Source organism: Aplysia californica, unplaced genomic scaffold (genome assembly GCF_000002075.1).
Source record: "Aplysia californica isolate F4 #8 unplaced genomic scaffold, AplCal3.0 scaffold00243, whole genome shotgun sequence".
NCBI classification, from domain to species: Eukaryota; Metazoa; Mollusca; class Gastropoda; order Aplysiida; family Aplysiidae; genus Aplysia; species Aplysia californica.
In genome coordinates this window covers 114,378-134,787 of record NW_004797513.1, presented here as the reverse complement: position 1 = coordinate 134,787, position 20,410 = coordinate 114,378, and the positions used below count along the sequence as shown (strand labels likewise).

General features: G+C 38.9%; 1 protein-coding gene across 1 annotated transcript; it reads left to right on the top strand.

Moving 5' to 3' along the window:
- The first annotated feature begins 3,590 nt into the window (after positions 1-3,590).
- On the top strand, positions 3,591-19,572 carry LOC101855194 (pleckstrin homology domain-containing family A member 8). Its single transcript, XM_005100289.3, has 12 exons — positions 3,591-3,667; positions 5,893-6,009; positions 7,488-7,646; positions 8,105-8,229; positions 9,135-9,308; positions 12,492-12,532; positions 13,152-13,625; positions 14,107-14,192; positions 14,520-14,578; positions 16,550-16,680; positions 18,030-18,162; positions 19,199-19,572. The coding sequence occupies exons 1-12, from the start codon at positions 3,628-3,630 to the stop codon at positions 19,397-19,399; spliced, it is 1,740 nt and encodes a 579-aa protein (XP_005100346.1). The 5' UTR covers positions 3,591-3,627; the 3' UTR covers positions 19,400-19,572.
- The last annotated feature ends 838 nt before the right edge of the window (positions 19,573-20,410 follow it).

Sequence of the window (20,410 nt, the reverse complement as noted above, 5' to 3'; positions counted from 1 at the left end):
TGAAACATATATTTCTATTTTATTTCCTTTATCTGAAATGTTAAAAGGCTTAAAATAGTGTGCATACTGTGAAATATATGCAAAATTATTTTTCTGATTTGTGTATGATGGTTCAAAAAGTGCCAAAATCTTTACTTTTCTCTGCAAATAATCGGACATATGTGTCCGTTACGTCTCCAAAGAGTTAACAAATACGAAAGAAAATTAATTTCACACACACACACACACACACACACACACACACACACACACACACACACACACACACACACACACACACACTCAAACACACACACACACACACACACACACACACACACACTCAAACACACACACACACACACACACACATATATATATATATATATATATATATATATATATATATATATATATATATATATATATATACACATATAAATATATTGTGCGCGTTCACCAAATTTTGCGTTCACCCTAAACCACAGAATTCTACACTGTGATAACAGAAAAATTGTAGAATTCTGTGCCGTGAACAAACGTTCCATTACAACTGTAGCCTACTAAAAGCGTACAATTTTGTCTGTGGGCGGTGGAGAGAGAGAGAAAGAGAGAGAGGAGTAGCGCGAGAATTTCCGGGCAAAACAAAATGGCGACCTGCGTAGTTCGGCTCGATTCGAAAAGTTAAATAGCCGTAGCATCTTTGTAGACAACCAAATTAATATACTTTTGTGTTTTAACATCATTTTAAAACTTTGTTTTGGTCAATTTGATCGACCACACCGATAGACAGTATTCAGAAAGAGACAGAGAGAGAGAGAGAGAGAGAGAGAGAGAGAGAGAGAGAGAGAGAGAGAGAAGAGGGGAGGAGTTGATCTTGCGAGAACTTCCGGGCGGGTGAGAATAGCCACTTTCATAGTAAAAATACATCCAAACGAAAAGAACCTGTACTTCCAACAGCACTGAATGAAACAATGATAAGAGGCTAGTAGATTAGACAGACAAGACGCTACACACTACACACTTTACACTATAGGCACGCAAAAGTATAATGCAAGAATGTTCCATCACCTGTATTATACGTATTAGTATTAGAGCATCTGCTTATGGCCGCTTTTCGCATTTAATGGCCGTTTTTCGCATTGAACCTCGATAAGATAAGGACTGGACCCGAGGCGAGCTTATCAAGATAAGCGCGAAAAATATCCGGCCTCCAATGCCGAGGCCAGTCGTGCGGGCTATTTGGCTTAGGACTGAGAAAGCATAGACGTAAGGCCTATTATAGTAGGCTACATATATTTAGGCTACATGTATCCTTACGCATGCCTCCACCATAATCTTGGTTATTATTTACATACATGCCATCAAATAGAGAAAAAATGCAAAGTATAAATGCCAAGTAGCAAAAGATTGTATCCGATGCTTAAGCTTTCTCAAAAGTATGTTTTTTCCCCCCGGAAATCTGTGAAAAGAAGGGTTCAGAGACGTGAAAAACATCCTTGATTTTCACGGTACCGGTACATCAGAAAAAGGTGCCATCGACAAAAACCTCTCAAAATTGATCTAAATCAAAGGTGTGAGTCAACATGCTAAAATTAATTTTCCCTATGAGGTTACATTGCTTAGATGGTGTACAGATTTCATGCCCACCCTCAAGTATAGATTTATAAATGCAAGAAAAACAAACACAAAAGTACAAAAGTACGAGTAAAAAACCAAGGAGCTTGGAACTAATGGAGCCTCCTCTCTCTCTTCGCGTCGCCAACTATGGCCGCCGACTGTGGGCTAAATCACAAACTGTGGCGTTTCTTTTTATAGAATCTTATCGGGCTGGGCCACGTTGTGGCGGTGGGCGGGGTGGGGGAATGCACGCAAGGAAGAGGGGATGGGGCTGGTATGAAAGAGGAGAGGCGGGCCTTGGGAAGGGACGAAGGAGAATGGGAAAAATTAAATAAGAGAGAGAGAGAGAGAGAGAGAGAGAGAGAGAGAGAGAGAGAGAGAGAGAAAGAGAGATTGTGATCAACTGACGGGCTGACGGATATTGACAGGGAGAAAAAAAAAATTCTGTGTGTGATACGGACTTTTCAATTCTTTAAGAGTGTTATGTTATAATCTAGTTTAAAAATCAAAAAGATGTGTAAAATAAGAACAAAACTTGTACGAGTAACATACAATTATCAAACATACCAAATTATAAAGATAATCTTTCAAGATGCTAAAATATTTAATTATAAGAAATGGATAAAAATATACTTTTAAACTGAATTTAAGATATGATTGCATGATTCTAGGCGTGTGCCATAACTAACTTTATGTGTAAGGAATAGCGGACACAAAAGAGGGTCGATGCCAGCTTTATCAGATTGCTAAAAGTATGTCTTGGTCTATAAATAATAATATTATTGATTACAATAATTTTGTTTCCTGGTTTTCACGAAGAGGAGCGCACAATGATTTCAAATATCTAAAAAAAAGAAAGAGATAACAGCACCTTTGGAGGTGTGATCGTATGCATGAGCGTGCATGACCTTTGAAGGTTTTTTTTGTGTTTTTGTTTGTTCAGTAAAGTATGATATGGAGAGTAACGTGGTTTATTTTTTTAACAGGAGAATCTTAAGTGAACCGGAATTATTGATTGTGGGATCTTAGGTGAAGACTACAACAATAGAATTAAACCGAGTATAGTTTTATCTAACAAGACTCAAACTCTTATCCACCCCACCCTACCCTCTCCCCTCATCTAGTATGGTTTGGTGTTTCTTTAACATAGAAAATATTCATCTTTATTGTTGTTGGGTATTGATTTCATATTCTAATGGAGCCTCTAGATATCAACATTTAGACTACAGTAGCATCTAATTTGCACACACAAAGGTATACACACACACACACACACACACACACACACACACACACACACACACACACACACACACACACACACACACATAATAATTATATATACCTACACATAATAATTATATATATATATATATTTATGAATAAGAATACTTTAAAAAAATTGGGTATCTCGGCCTTTCTGCTGGGGTGTTGTATCCCTTTCAGCCTGGGTTGGCCTTGGCATGTAGCCCCGGAGCCAGCCTCTTATAAATATTAATGATCTAAATTGTGTTGCTGGGGGCATAAAAACACTTTCTTAATTCAAATTTTTTAAAAGGAAAACAACTTAACTGCGAAAATTTCGGTCCACTGCAGCAGCATATCGGTTCTTACACTTAAATACAACACAGGTGCAAGGCATTTTTACTAATTGACTTGCCTAATCTCAAGGACCTCGGAATAAAACCTTCTTTCTTAACAAGATTTCAGTGCGTTAGTCGGGCATTCGCACGCGCAGGTAGCCCACAGTTCCGCCGCGAGACAGGGCTCCTATCAGGCGTAGGGTGCCGCCCACAGAGCATCCTCCATTACTTTTAATGTCCTTGAAAAAAAAATCATACCATCATACGAAAATACTCATGTTTAATTAGGACTACAAGTAAAAATGTAACGTTTGTAGCTGTTATCGGAATAAAATAATCTTTTGGTCAAGCCTGTTAGCAACACCAAGTCTTTTCTTGATTTTAGAATTACATGCATTTAGAGTGCTATGCATAGCTCTACTTGTCGACGTATATCACAACAAACATGGAGGGCGTCTTATGGAAGTGGACCAACTACCTTTCAGGTAGGGACATGCATGATACGTTTGATGCCTCTCTTTCTTTTTGTTGAACAGGATGTTATAACAAGTGTTGGTTTGATGAAATATCTGATAAGTATCTGCTGTGAAATAGATTTCCCTGTCTTTTATGTTAAGTATTTAAGTAGGATCTCTGGTCTTCGATGTCGAAACTCCTCATCGATCAGCAGAAGATCTGGAAGATCCATTCACCTCACCGCTGTCGAGCAGACCGGCGAAAATTGGCCCCACCCACTCGTATTTTTGAGTTTCTTTAGTGATATATGGTTTCTGTTGAAGATACAGGCTAAGATCCCGTGTCTCTATGGTGCATTTAGTATATTTCTTTGGAAAAACCCGTGGAATGGCCATGGTCAGGTATCCCTTCTTGCCCTTGCAAAGTTGCTGCACTTGCTGGACAGCTACACTAAAGTGTCTAAAGACTGAGTTGGCCTATTACTAGATAAACTATTAGATCTAGATCTAGATATCTAATCTAGATCTAGATCTGCTGTTTCTGTTGTGTTGTCATAAGTTACTAGAGTAGAGTGGGGTAACTTCGGCACTCTGTTAGCTAGCGACAAAACTAGCCTACACTAGGCTACACCGCCTCGGTGATCTTATACTTTAGCACGTTAAATTCTTCAATTGATTTATTCCCTTTTCCGTAACGAGCGACCACTTTAAAACAAGGTCGACCTATTCCAGATTATACTAATGGCTTCCAAAATCATGATGGAAGACCGAAAACCACTGTTATACCATCTGTTCGTGACAAAATTATTTACGCATTTTTAGGCTCAGTTCAAAGTTTTGAAGGTCTGAGTCGGGGTTTAGATCTAGTAGACTTTGGGAATTTAACGTGCTAAAGTATAAGATCACCACCCCCTCTTCTATGCTCAACGTTATTTATGACCCCTGTTTCGTCTGCAACTTTTCGTAGCCAATGAAGAATTGCAGATAGTCGACTGATTGGTTTGCTTGGTCTTGATGCTTTGTTCTTCAGCTGCTTCGTTCTTTTTTCAAGTGCATTTGGAGACGGGGAACGTCGCCAGTCCTTGAGGGGAAATTCACCATACTGGGAGATCTTCTTAATAAATTTCGTTATTAGGCCTATGTAGATTATTAAACATGTGTAAAAACTGATCTTTCGTTAAAGGGAAACGTGCATTTCAGCTGCAATCACTTTTTCAATAATTTTATTTCTCTCCCTCCCAGCCCTCATTCCAAAAGTTGATCGACCTGAGACATGGTCGGCAAGAGTTTTTCTGGGAACACTTAATTCTCGGGCTGCCCCAAAGCAGCTTTGTTTAGATCTACCTTAAACAGCTTCAACAACTTTCTCCAAAACTCTATATAAAGTTTAAGTATACTTGGGTTTTTTTTTTGGGGGGGGGGTGGGTTGGTAGCCAAGTGTTTTATGGTGCTTGCTACTGCAAAAGGTCATATATGAACGCGTGGGACACACCTAACATTTTCAGTTGGTAGGAAATTTATAATTTTCCCCGGGTGGCGGCTGAAGCCTACTCTTATCGATTTTAGATCACCAAGGGATCTTTAATGTGCGCAACTTGCACACGGGCCCTCTGAGATTTTTCGCCTTTCTCCGAGAAGGCTAGGTGTAGATCTTTCCTCAGAAGATCAAGGGGGTGGCTGAAAGACAGCAGTAAGAAGGAGCCAAGGAGTAGCAGTAGAAAGGCTGCAGAAAGAGTCAGGAGCCCAGAGGAGGAGGCAAAGGAGGTGAGGGGGTGGGGGAAGAAAGAGGAGAGGAAAGCAGACGACAGAACATAGCTAGTGAGAAGGAAAGGTAAGGAGGTGAAAGGAGACAATTTTAGAGCAGAAAATTTTGCGGTCGCTACCCGGATTCGAACTCGGGACCTTTGAATGAGAGGCCAAAACCTTAACCTCTAGGCCACGAGAGCCCCCGTATACTTGTTTATTGATTCTTTTCTTTGTTTTCCCCCTTAATAAAAGTGGTAAATCAAAGTAAAACAACAAATGGAAAATCAATAGACCTGCGTGGGGAAGTTTCCCGACAATAGAGGCGAATTTCCCTGAAAAGGTGTACAAAACCAAAGGTGATCAAAATGGTAAAATCTTCAGTGATTTCTAACAATGAAAGTTGGCCTTATGTATTGCTGAGCCATTAGTGACAATTATGTTCACTTCCATGGTAACTTTTTTCCAGGATTGATGGAGATTTTATGATTGCTATTGTTTCGTTTTTACAGGATGGCAGCCTCGATGGTTCATATTGGACAATGGTGTTTTGTCCTACTACAAATCTCAGGAAGATGTGAACAATGGTTGTAAAGGCTCCATAAAGATGACTGTGTGTGACATTGTGGGTATGTTCTTTAGAATGCAAAGAGTGAATACTGCAATGTTTTGCTCTTCCATGATGGAATGAATTGGAAGAAAGAAAGCATAAAGTTCTGACTTCTTTTTTCACCTAAAGAGTATCTGGGTTTAGTGCTTGAAGGTAGCAAGTGTTGAGGCTGACATTTTTAAAGATTTATTTTTGTTTCTGACCTCTATCAAAATCCAAAACAATACTCATTATTTTTCAATTTTAACATTTTTATCAACCATGTCCATTCTATACAGGAGAAACAGAAGTCTCTTTATTTCGGTAATTTTTATAAATTTACAAAAAAGTTGTTGGTTAGTGTTAAAATTGCTATGGAATCTTTTCAAGGGATTTGAAGAGCTGATGCTTTATTCTAGATTTTAAATTAATCTGAAGTAGTAAGATGTATATTGGTTTGAGATTGCCTATCACCTCTTGCATGTACACTTCAGACCTTGTGATTATTAGTTTTGTTTGTATATTCACCTCCTGTTTTCGTCATGCTTTCCCACCCAATGTTTTACTGTAGGTAGTGAAAGTCTTTATTAGAAAAATATTTTTTGTTGCTTCAAGTGTCACAAGTATCTTTTTTGCTGCTTCAAGTGTTGCATGTTGGTTGGTAAATGCTCTAGTGTGGTCTTCTCATTGTACTTATTTTCAGTGTTACATATTCTATGCAAAGTGACTCCCCTTTTACATGGGGGGCTCTCGTGGCTTACAGGTTAAAGTGTTGACCTCTCATTCAAAGGTCTCGGGTTCGAATCCGGGTAGCAACCGAAAAATTTTCTTCTCTAAAATTGTTTCCTTTCACTTCCTTTTCTGCTCTCCAGCAATGTTCTGTCGTCTGCTTTCGTCTCCTCTTTCTGCCCCCTCACCTCCTTCGCCCCCCACCTCTGGGCTCCTGACTCTTTCTGCAGCCTTTCAGCCACTCCTGACTCTTTCTGCAGCCTTTCAGTCACTCCCCTGATCTTCTTTTTTTTTTTTAGTAGAGGTTTTACGGCACTCGCAACTGCATAAGGTCATATGAGCGCCAGAAGATTAGAGGTGTTACAAGAGAGTAACAGACATAAAAAAGGAGGTGAGATAAGGACGATAGATGTTTGATAGGAAAGAAGAAGCAAACCACACCAGAGCACCTGTCTACCCCTAGCCTTCTCGGACAAGGGTGAAAAATTTCGAAGGGCCCGTGTGCAAGTTGCACACGTTGAAGATCCCTTGGTGATCTAAAATTGATAAGAGTAGGCTTCGGTCGCCACCCGGGCAAAATTAAAAATTTCTTACCAACTGAAAAAGTTTAAAGTGTCCTGCGCGCTCATATGACCTTATGCAGTTGCAAGCAAAGTAAAACACTTACCAAAGATAAAAAACCCAACAAAAAACCCCTCCCCTTTTACATGAAAAACATGTCAGGACTGGGTGAGAGGAAAGAAGTAAATGTCACCTTACAGTTACTAAGATCATTCCCTTTTCTTGCAGTGCACCCAGCAGACATGACAAGGCTTGACTTGATCATCCCTGGGGAACAGCACTACTATGTCAAGGCCAGCACGCCACAGGACCGACAGTCATGGCTCATAGCCCTTGGCAGCTCAAAGGCTTCCTTCAGCGAAACTAGCGCAGCAAGGAAAGACGCTGGTATGATGTCACGTTAATTTAGACATAAATAAGGATAATGGAATAAAGATTTTTTTGGGGGTTTTTGTTACATCTTATACTGAAACAGTAATAGCACAGAATTTCCGATAAGTATAGCAAATATTTTGTTATGACTTCCATCGCTAGAGGGTTTTTTTTGGGGGGGGGGACATATGTGTCCTGCTACATGTTAGGGTTTACCTTCAGCACATAATGACTGGCGATCAGTGTTAGACACACGTTTAGTGTCGTGAAAATTTTTCCACACCTATGACCTTTATATTAACAGAGATAATGTGAAGACATGGCACAAGAAGCCAGACATTGCCTTTTCTGCTTTACATTCACAAATAGTAAATATTGACTGAAGGCAAAGATTTGTTTTAGATAACTAAGGGCCCTTAATTCTTTTATATTAACTACGTAAGTGCAGTAAACCCCCTTTTTTGTGCTTTCAGATGCTATGCCTGATCTTGTGCGGACCAAAAAGTCTGAGCTGAGGTTGTACTGTGACCTGCTCATGCAGCAAGTTCACTCTGTGAAGGAAGCTGCAAAAGTGACGGACGGAAAAGTGGACACAGAGGTAACTTAAGCCTTAGATTGATGTATAGTTTGATACATGTCTGCCGATGCATTTCTAGAACCCATTTTCATTTCTGAGAGAAAGTGTTAGAAGTATGCTTCTGTGGTGTCGGTGATCTAAAGGTAAGGCTCTCGGACTTGCAACTGTAAGGTCGTGGGTTCAAATGCTGTCAGGGATTCGATGTTGTGTCCTTGGGAAAGGCCGCTTTACCAAATTTCCTCGCTTTATTCAGATGGGCATGGATATTGACAGCGAAAGATTTTGTAAGTTTGTTAGTGTTTGAGTGCTTAATCAGCTTCTTGCACTGTGTGCTTCACGGGGAGTTGAGAATGTTTCTGAGAATTCTAGGGTCTGCTGGGGTAAACATAATGATATAGTGTGAAGCGCTTAGAGCTTGCTGTCGAGTGGGGATATACTTTGGAGCTGACTTTGATGGTTATGGCTCTCCATCCTTTTCTTTCATAAGTCATAGACATTATAATGTGGCGTCAGTTGTCTAGCAATTAGGCTGTTATTTTCGCAACCAAATAGTCATTGGTTTAAACCCCTTTAGGGGCCTGATTTTCTGTCTTCGGGAAAGGCCCTTTACATATATTTCCTCAATTCACGTGTGGGAATAGGTATACGGCTATAAACAGTTAAATATCTTGTCAGTTTGTTGGTATTTGAGTGCTTAATCAGCTGCTTACACTGTATGCTCTCCGGATAACAGAGAATGTTTCTGAGTGTTATAAGCTCTTCTAGGGTAATAAAATAGATAGTAAAGTGCTTAGAGATTGCTTTTGAGTGGGAACATGCACTATACAAATTATTGATTAATTAAGTATAATTATTATTACTTATGTCATTCATGTTACTTCCCACAAAGCTGCTGGCTCTGTTGATTGTTTCTTTTTGTGTTACAGAAACTGACGGAATCCACATCTCTGATTGGAGCAACGTGTGACACTTTCATCACCACCTTGGAAGACTGTATGAAGCTGCTGGCGAACACTCCTATGTTTGAATCACCTCATCAACATGTCAGGGATGCTGCCATCCCACCATCTCCAACTCGAGCGAATGCGCAAAGATTACCGGTCAGTGCTTACCAATGCTGGACACACACTTTATGACTCAGGAATACTAGTCTGCTACAGTATTGTTTCAGTGTGGAAATCGTGGTAGGGTTGAACCTGCTCTAGGGGTCACCTGTATAAGAGCACCTATACTAAAAACCACTTCTCAATTCTTTCTTTGCTTATTTTTTACATTATTATGACACCGTGTGAGATAGCCACCTGTTTAATATGGCTACTTATATCCTCTACAATGGGCGGCTGTCTTTAATAGTTTCTACTGTACTGTGTAACTGTAGTTTAGAACTTATCCACTCAAAAGGTTGTTATTTTTTTTGGTTTTTTTTATGTGACTTTTAAAATTGTGTGTCTCTTTTTCGTGAAGCCATTTTATATGTTTTAATTTCCATTTGTCACTATGGAAAAGACATGTGTCTGCCATTAGCAGAGACGTTACAATTTTCGGTACTTTTACTGTACTCCGGTACATTTTTTAGAACCTGTACTTTTACTGTACTCCGATACGTTTTAGAAAAGTACTCTTGAGTATTTTTAAAGTACATTTTGAGTACTTTTGAAGCTTAACAAAAGGGTATGTGCCGGCATTTCTGATTAAAATTTACGGAACAAACACGTGGACGGACACAGCCGATCAACCAAGAGTTAAAAGTTGAGATCAAAGAACGGCCCGTCGCGTCAAAGATCAGCCGCTCTCGTGAATGTGATCACAAGCTTTGTAAAACTCCATGAAACGGTACAATGTTTGCCCCAGACGGGATCTTACCAAGGTGTAAACTGACTGATGCGTTTCTTTTCACCAAACATCGCACTCTTATCTGAGCTCGCCACTGAAACTTACATCACTCGCTGGGTGGGTAGGGCCTACAAGTTTGCTCCCGGCGGGATCACATCGAACTGTGAACTCTTCTCTGACCTTTGAAAGCAGTTCTTCTCTATTCCTGAATTTGTGAGACAGCCTGAATTTTAATTGGTGTGGTCACAACATAATGGTGTGTAACGACAAAAGCGCGGGGGCTCAATCAGAGATGGAAAACTAAAATTGTTGGACAGGTAAAGGGGAGGGGCAACTGGATAAAAGTAGATAAAAATCTCAAGACTCACGATAGGCTAATGAGTGTATATATATGGCATGCCTCATGCCACTGTGATTGGTCATCAAGGTTGACCACTCTTTGCTCGCCATATGTCATAAACCCACCCAGGGGTCACGTCAGTTCATGGGTCACTCTACATTCTTCCTTGGCTTCGTCGGCGAAGATCCTGTATTTTCCTTGTTTCCGAGCTCTGGGATCTCGGGCAGAGACTACTGTAGTAGAGAATCTTAAGTTACACAAATACACTTACTAGACTCTATGAGACTGCATGTATTTTGGTTTGCCGTGGGCGCCGTGGACTACACAGTGTGACCAAAATCTGTCTTACCACTATAATCAGTTGAAATAGAAACTGAGTTCTCAATGTACAATTTTTTAGGCTACCTAAATTTCTTTTAAACTTTTTTTTGTGGTTTTTGCTGAAGGCTACATTGATTCCTTGAATTGAGGATTTGTTAATGAAGAATTCAATGCACTTTTTCATTTCTATGCTGGCCATTTTCATCAATTTTATGTTTTTTTAAGAGCAACTTTGTATCTACATTTTCCAATTTGGATACTGCTCCTGTAGAACTTTCCGACCTCTTGGACTGACTTACATTTGATCACTTTGTCTTGCTCAAACAAGTTCTATTCATAATATCACTTACCCACTAGTTGCGTCTGTTTGTTTGGTTTGGCATACTGTTTACATTTTTAGTAATAAATGGCCTAATTTGTCAAATATACTGGATATGTTATTCAATGTGATGTTTTGCATTAGCACTGAAGTGTTTTAGCATATTAGCAGAAAATACTCAAAATGTACTCTCAAGTACTTTTACTGTGCTTAAGTACATTTTTTAGATTGTACTTAAATTTGTTCTTAGGTACTTTTAAAAAAGTACTTTAACAGTTCTGGCCATTAGTACTGTCAAACCTGCCCTGACGGCCACCTCTGTAAGACGGCCACCTGTACAAACGGACACTTTCCATTTCCCCCCTTGCGTTTTTTCTATATAATTTAACTGTGTAAAAAGGGCACCTGTCCAACGCGGCCGCAGCCACCATATTTTAATACACAACCCCTATCACACTAAAAAATAACATCTGTCTTAGACGGCCACCTTGGTGACTCCATTACGTTTTGTCATAAATTGTGCACTGGGCCCTGGCGTTGTGGGTGAGCCGTCAGAATCCAATCACTTGTCGTTGTTGTTAGGTAGTCCCTCCAACCAATCATGTTACGTAGACCCCTCCCACTGTTGATCAATAGGTACCAAGTTTCAGCTGCTGGTGAGGTAAGCATGTGATCCCTCATAACCCATAAGCCCCGCCCAGAACTCATACACAAATCGTACGTGAGATGAGTGGTCACTGTTTACCCAATCAGTAACAAAGTAAAAATGGATGTCAACATGTACTTGCGACAGAAGCGTCGCTCATTCTCTGATTGGTGGAGACCCATGTGTTTGTTTTAACATGGCACTCGGACTTCGACATCTGACACATTTCGTTTTATTGTCACCCTTGCGCAAAATCAGCAACAAAATAAAATAACAAACAAAATACAAACCAACAACAACAAAAACAACAACAATGCGGCTACTTTTGATGGGGACTTTAGATGGGAATTGTTTGTTTTCTTCATCTTGATCAGTCCTGCCTAAGACAGCCACCTGTCTTATGCGGCCACTTTTCTCCTTGACAATGGGTGGCCGTCTTACACAGGTTTGACTGTATATTATTTTTCATGCCTTTAAAATGTAATGATGAAGTGTATACTGCTATTTAAAGGCATGTTGTTATTGTATTCTTTGAAGTATATTGAACAATGCTCATTCTTCAGCAGTGTGCTTCATTGAGCACAGCTCAGTGTTTCAGCATCATCTCTTGTTTAGACTGTACAGCAGACTGTGCTGACATTAAATTCTCCACTACTGATGAAAGAAATTTTAGGTATATACATTTTTTCTTCTCCCCTGAGAAAGAAAATTGGGAGCTGATAAGGTCATTTTCATAGTAAGATTAGTAATTTTTCTTTGCATTCTTGACACTATCTTCTTTTGATGCCTTTGTTTACCAACCTTTCTTTTCTTCAATCTCATAGGGAACAAGATCAACCATTACAAGGCCCATTCCATCAGAAAAGTAAGTAATGATAGGAAGGATTATAGGATCAAAGTATGAGCTTATTTGAATTGAAAAGAAATATAAGGACACTTTCATGTGTCTTTGCAGAGGCTTGCTTTGCTCTGATGTACACATAAGCATTCACAGAGTGTAATGTAATAAATAAAAAGTGAATGTTGATCCTTTTGTGTACACTTGTTCCGTTGCTGGTCATGAAAGTACAGAACCTTGTTTTGAGCAAGGGTAAATGCCTTCATCAAGAACACACCCTAGTACATGTACCATCCATTTAAGAGTCTGCCTCCCCAATATTTCTAGTTTTTTAAAATCCTTGGTACATTTACGACTTAACCACTAAGGCCCCAGTAAGGATGGGGTTAAGAGTGTAACTTTGTTGTGGTCTTAAACTTTTCAGTCCCTATAATGGAATTAGTTATTTGAAATATTAAAACATTGTCTAAAACTCGAGTTTCAGATTAGATTAGTTTTGTTATTGTTGTAGAAGGCATTACACTCGAACAAAAAAAGAAAGAAATTGCCTCTGTGAGTTTGTTAAGATATAGCCAATAAATTGTTGTGTGTTTTAATGTTAACTCCATGCATTTGAGTGATAGAATTTGTCACAACTCTTTTGCAGAATGTCTCGAGGCAGACAGACGACCTCTAATGGCTCCCCGGATGGTATCAAAGTTCACTCATCCTCCTCCTTTAACGGGATTCCTGTGAACAAAGACACACCACCCCTGAGTCCCTTACCTGTTGGCGTTCAGCAGTCTAGCCAGAACTCAAGCCCCTCCCCCTCCTCCTCCTCTGCCATGACATCCAAAGGTAGCTCTGCCCCTTTGCCCGTGGGTGTGACAGCGACGAATGCCACACCTACCAAATCGTCGGAAGCACCGCTATCGTCGGAGGTCTTGTCGTCCTCGAGTGTTGTGAATGGACTCTCTGCTCCGCCTGAAAAGAGCGGTGAGCTGACTGTGGGAGATGGTCAAGGCCTGGCCTCCCCGTCTGTTTTGTCCGCTGCAGCTTCGTCCGAAGATTTGGCCGGGGAAGATTTCAAAGATGCCATAGATGGAACCATTTCCACTTTTTTTTCCACCATGCCCTCAAAGTGAGTCGAGAGTGGTAAATCCTGTTAACAGTGATTTTAACTAACGTATACTGATGAGAAAATCAAGTTATATTTTATGTTTTGACTTCATGAAATAATTAATCATCATCAAGTGATAGACCTGCGACAGACATCGGTGAATATGGTTCTCCTTTCATTCGTTTGCTTGTATGCTCTCAGAAAAGCTACTTATCCTGATCTTTCCCTGTCATTCATCTGCTGTCCAAATAATTAATAAAGATTGAATTTTCTTGTTTTCTCGTTTTATCAGTGAAACTGTAGATCAAACTGATAAAGTTTTAAAGACATTATCATTATTGTTATAATGATCCACCATGTTATTAAAGAGTTGGTTATTCTCTGGTTGATTTATAGATGATTACTTTTTTGCCTCTCCATATTTTGTGCAAATTATTACTTCTTTTGTGAAGTACTTCTGCAGTAGATGCAAATTTCACTTTTGGATTTTTGTTTGTTTCAGTTTTTCTCACATAGATACGAGTCAGGCGAGTGGGATTCTGGTCAACCCCTTTTTAGATGCATGTAGAAACTTGGCTCTAATATTTGGTGAGTGAAAACCCCTTATTTTATCATGGTCAGTTGATAGGATGGATGGTAGTCATGAAATTGAGTCTTTTTTTGAGATACCAGTATACAAAATTGTGACAGACAAAATGTTACAAATCATTTCAAAGTTATGCTTGTGAATTTTGATAAGAATCCTGTAAAGTTAAGTTTTGTTTTTGTAAAGAAGAGCCTCTTTATGAATTTGTACATTTTAGTCATGGAACATTTTGTTACTACTAGTTTATTTGAATTAACTATTCCATAGGTTCTATAAACAGTACTTGTTTCTTTGATATCACCTGATGTCATTTCCCTGTCTTTCCTCAGATAAATTGAATGGAACAGCATTTGCCCCTGTGAAGATGGACTTCACTGGTAATATCAGAGTAAGTATAGTTTGATTGCTTTTAATCCACACTTTTTGATACCTTGTGTGCCCAGGAAACTTACCTCAAAAACCACCATCTGCTGTAGTGACTTTTTTGAGGAAATGCCCACATGTTTTTTCCTATTTATTTGACCGCCGTGTGGACCCTGTCACACCTGTAATATAATGAGACACCCTCTTTCTTGATTCCAAACATATTGACCATGCTTCTCTTTTGGAGTGTGTCAAGGAAGTCAAGATCTGAAGGGAGGGGAGTAGCGCTTAGTGATCTACTTCCTCTATGTCTACTGCCCACGCAAAGCTGAATCATACATACTGCTTTAAGATTGTCTCTCAAGATGCAAAAAGCCAGTAAAGTAAAAAATGTGGACCCTACCTATGTAATGTGACTAGGAAGGCATTGAATTAATCTGAGATCAAGGTGACTTACAAAAGATAACTTAAACCCTGAAGTTTGTAATAGTCGATTGTTCGGTTGTCTTGTAACTGTGTTTTCATGACACATTTATTCAGCCTTGTTCTATGACACTCTTTGGCTTGATAGCTAATGAAAAAAACCCCCAAAACAGCAAGATTTTATGTAATACTAATGGGCTAATTAACACACTAAGAAATTTTGTTGAATGGCTATGGACTTAAGTATCTTGTGCATCTCTTCAGTAATAGACGGCCAATGTCAAATTGTCACATAAAATCTGCTAGTTATCAATAACCCTTTTGTCACCACCTATGTAAGGTGATTAATGTTTATAGGCACATAAGGGAATTGAGTTACACACATTTTTATGATGTCGCCAAGGGCAAAGGGAAAGAACAGAAGACCAGACTTTATATAGTCGAAAATGGAAACTATTGTGTTGTTATTTTTCTTGGTATTCTGGATTGTGAACTCTGTTGTAATGAGTAATGTAATCAGGGGAGTTTTAGTATGTTCTTTTATTAGATTCCCTGAAGATAAAGCTAAAATTTAAGAGGGAAGCTGTTTTTTTCTTCTTTATGATGCATTCATATATAAAAGTTTATAACATTCTGAACGAGCCATCAACTTTGTTTAAAGAGATTTTTTAGTTTAACACATGGTTGGGTGAGCTATTCCTCTTTGTATTAGAATATAAAATTTCGAAGTTTTTTTTGAAAGTCTTAGCTCTCGCCCAAAGTTTGTGCTATCATATATTGACATAATATTGTGAACCCTGGCTTAGAATTTTTGAAGGGGAAGAAATGAAATAACTTTAAAAAAAACGACAGTATAACACGGATAACTCTGATTCATCGGGACTGGTCTCGGTAGTTCGAGGGATATCTTACGAAGACAAGATAAGATAGATAGATAAGATAAAATACATCTTTATTGTCCACATACATTATATATAAATATATATATATATATGAAGAGCAATATAAACAATAATAATCTTAGGCTAGATACATACTCAATGTTATTCTGATGCATGCTCTAAGGTCATATAAATACTTATAACAAGATGGTTAAGATGGCAGAATTTTGATTGATGATAGTAAAAATTTAAAATGACCTTCTATATCTTTCTTTGTTACAGATAAAAAGCGTAGGTTTTTTACTTCTGACTGATGTTTTTATTTGAGGGAACAAGGGATGTTTGTTGTCTAAAACGGTGGAATAAATTTTTTGGTGCTAGCTGTTATGTACAATTCATCCAAGTAAGGGAATGTAGATCTTGAAATTTTACATGCTTTCCATAATTACATGATTTAATTTTTCTTTATCTTGTTGTCTTGTGTTTCCGGCCCATGCTGTTATACAAAAATTGATCCTACTTTCTATGGTTGAATGATAGAATATGGACATCAGTGTTCCATAAAGAATATAAAGAAGAAAAAAAACAAAACAAACGGGACTGCATGCACTGTTTGGATGTGGGATTTCGAGTCTTCTGTGTTCGACCTACCTGTGTTATACTGAATATTGTTTTTCTCTTTGTGATACCAGAAAATCAATCAGAAATACTCAAGTGACCCGGAGACTTTCACCACCCTCCAGTCCATGGTGCTGCAGGAAGTCCAGGCCCAGCAACACACACATTCCAACAGTGCCACCTCCGCTCTACTCTGGTTGAAGAGGTACGATCGCTGCAGTTTTTGGGTTGGCGGAAGAGAAGGATGGGGGTCTAGGAAAAAAAAGGGAAGGATGTATTTATAAAAATGTATCACCACTGCTGTAAGAAAATTTAGCTACTCAATTTTTTTTTACACACACACAAATCAGTGTCAAATTTGGAAAACTTCATGCACAGGGATTAGTTTTTCAAATCTTTTGGCTTCATACTTTTGTGCACCCTGTTTAGAATATGATGAATTATTTTTATATAAAGATCGGAATCGTGTTCAGCAAAATGTTTTCTCTGTAAAGGAAAGAAACAGTATAAAAGAATATGAGCCATTGTAGTGTTACATATGCTGATTGTGTATCCTCTTCCTTTTTTACCAAAATAATAAACGTACAACTTTATACATGCAAATGGATTTCGGCTTTTATGAATAAGAATGGAACTGCGACTCTTCCATCTAGACTCCAATGGTGTGCAGATTTTTTCGTGCTATGAAATGTCAAGTGATGAAAACTCGACTCTTGTTTTTGTTTAAAAAATATTCACTTTGTGCAAAACTGAGTGTCTCCACAGACAATCTTTTATAAAGGTGTTTTTTAAAATTTCATTTTAACAATTGCAGCCTCTTCTTTGGCATATAATATGCCTATATTAATTGCTGTTGCATGAAAAATGAGGTACTGCAATATTTTTCCCCCCTGTTTTTCTATATTATAGTGACACTGTTGAAGACGTCCACCTGTCTAAGACAGAAATATTTCCTTCCAGGGGGCTCTCATAGTCTAGAGGTTAAGGTGTTCGCCCCTTATTCAATAGGCCACAAGTTCAAATCAGGATAGCGACTTCTTTAAAATTTCTCCTTTCACATCCTTTCCTGCTCTCTAACAATGTTCTATCGTCTGCTTTTCTCTCCACTTTCTGCCCTCACCCCCTCACCTTCTTTGCCCCCTCCTCTGGGCTACTGACTTTTTCTGCAGCCTTTCTACTGCTACCCCTTGGCTCCTTCTTACTACTGTCTTTCAGCCACACCTTTAATCTTATGGTAAGAAAGATCTACACCTAGCCTTCTCGGTTAAGGGCGAAAAATCTTGAAGGTCCCATGTTCAAGTTGCCCACGTTAAAGATCCCTTTGTGGTCCAAAATCTATAGAAATTGGGTTTAGCCGCCATCCGAGCAAAATTCAAACTTTCCTATCAGCTGAAAATGTTTAACATGTTCAGCAAGCTCATATGACTTTATGCAGTTGCGAGCGCCATAAAACACTTAAAAAAAAAAAAATTCCCTTCAACAGTGAGTGGTTGTCTTGGAGAAGTTCAACTGTATTTGAATATCCCTACAAGCTGAATGTTTTTCTGTCCACAGAAGCCTGGAGTTCATCCGGGAGTTTCTCCGAGAGTGCAGTTCAGGTAGCACTGACCTGAGTGTGTGTGCTAGCAACGCCTACAGCCGGACGCTGAAGAACTACCATGGCTGGGTGGTCAGGGGAGTGTTTGCTGTGAGTTACATCCTGCATCTTCTCCTTAGAGGTGCCATTTTGCTCTAGATAAATCAAGAAATCCAGATTCACGAAATTATCCTGATTTTTGCCGGCTTTAAGACGATTATTGCGAAGTATAAAATCAAATCACGACAAGATGCCTTGGACAATTCAATCTCTAAATTTTGAAAACCTTTGCTCTCATTTCTATGGGCTCAGAAAAGTTCAGGATTATTTTCGTAGCCAGTTGGCACCTGATGAAAGTTTGAAATTGTCTGTTAGTCTTTCTTTGTGTTTTGTCAGGATGTGTAAGAAAGGATTCAACTACTAAATCAAAACTTTGAGAAGTTCTAAGCGTTATTCTCATAAGAACAAGAGAAGACAAAACTCTTAAAGAGAGATATCTCCAGGATTTTAATGAATTGGGTTTAACAACTTTGAATGTCTTCATAGTTCCAATATTGCAGATTTGTTAAAAGGAAAACTGTTGGCCTGCTGAGTTGGCCTATATTGTATTGCATATTTCAGATTGATATTTATTTACACCTTTGAGCTCTGACCTCCTGAGACTACCGTGCCCTTCTGCTTGAGCTCCTGAGCGATATATCACTAACATTTATATGGTCGTCAGAATCACATTCCATATCCCACTCAGGGTAATCCTTGTCATTACCAGCATCTAAATCAGAAAGATTTTCAAAATAATCAATGTCTTGTGTAGTGAACGCTGTTTTCCGTACATGTTTTGTCTCAAGTGGGCAGGGTAATTGATGGGGTCTCACCCACCTCTACACCGGTGGCTAGGCATATGAGCAGTTTTATGTGCCTCCGGTGCAAGGGTTCAAAGTGTTAAAAATGATATTGGCACGCTCGTGTGTAAATTTCTTTAATTTGGCAACCCATACCCTAGGTGTGTGGAGAGTGCCACCTGTAGGCCCTTTGTCTTCTCTGATGTTTCTGTCTATCAGTCTTGCTTTTTTCCTAGCACTTAATGTCTTTTACTGTGTCTATATGCTTCTATCAAACAAAGAGACCTATATCTTGTCTTCCCTAGGTTGCAGTGAAGGCGATTCCGTACCGTGAAGATTTCATCACCCATCTGGCAGCCGATGAGTCTGTTGATGTGACCTCTCGGCAGTTTGAACACGTGCTCATGTCGGACATTGAGGAATTTGTGTCGCACCTCGACCGTGTCTTGTGTGTCATCAGTGACTTTTACATAGAGCACAACCTAGACTCGAAAGATACGGTCTGATTTACCTATCCTTGGATCATGTGATATGGAAGAAAGTATGGGAAAATGCAGCATGATTGGGACTTTGTTACTTTGCTTTGATAGATGGAACGTAAAGAATATTTTGTTGTTGTTAGTGTTTTAGCGCCTGTAGAATGGCAGCTTGCACTGTATGCTTCACAGGAAGCTGAGATTGTTTCAGAATGTTATCACGTCTGCTGAGGTAATAGAATAGATTGTAAAGCGCGTAGAGCTTACTGTTGAGCGGTAATTTGAGCTATACAGATGCTATTTTATCATTAATGATCAAGTTATTAAGTAGCCATACACCTGAAGTTGCTATACACTCCATATGTCCTGAACGCTGTTGTCCCAAGGAAATATGGTGAGAGGTTTACGTCTGTCATGTGATACATAATATACACACCCGGTGTCTGGCTTGTCACAGATAGAGAAGCAGCCACATAAAATATTCAGAAATGTTCTTGAAATCCAGTTAATAAAGAGAAAATCATCTATCCAATATTGATGTGTTAAGCAGACTATTGAATAAGTGAGCATAGCATCCCTTACACAAAATTTTGGATAAAAAGTCATTCCTTGTCAAAGATAACTTTAAAAATTAAAGGCTTTGCTGTATATTACTTTTGACCAGGTCTTAAATTTTGAAATAAGTCTTAAGTCACTATTTTTTGTTGAAATGTTAGAACTGTTTGCTATTGTTAAATGGATGCTCTGGTTATTTAAATCAAAGTGTCTACACTTTGACTGAATGTTCTGACAGATTCTCACAGAAGGTTGATCATGTCTATGGTGAATCATGTCTCAAACTGAGTGAAATGTGTATGACAAAGGCATTCTGTGCAACTTAGGGAATTACTAGCAGAAACTTTAGCCAGTCATGAGAACACTCCTTGTTCGGATTGTGTATGTGTTTGTGAGTTGAATACATTAGTCGTAGGCCGACCTTCCTCGTCATGAGATATTGTTGAAAAGGTGTCGAAATGTGGGTGTGGCCTCTGTAGTGCATAT

What these genes read in the sequence shown, in the direction of transcription:
- LOC101855194 (XM_005100289.3), top strand. Translation starts at nt 3,628, where the DNA reads ATGGAGGGCGTCTTATGGAAGTGGACCAACTACCTTTCAG. An exon ending in GACTGTGTGTGACATTGTGG is followed by an intron (nt 6,010 to 7,487) that starts GTATGTTCTTTA and finishes CTTTTCTTGCAG; the next exon opens with TGCACCCAGCAGACATGACA. An exon ending in ACGGAAAAGTGGACACAGAG is followed by an intron (nt 8,230 to 9,134) that starts GTAACTTAAGCC and finishes TTTGTGTTACAG; the next exon opens with AAACTGACGGAATCCACATC.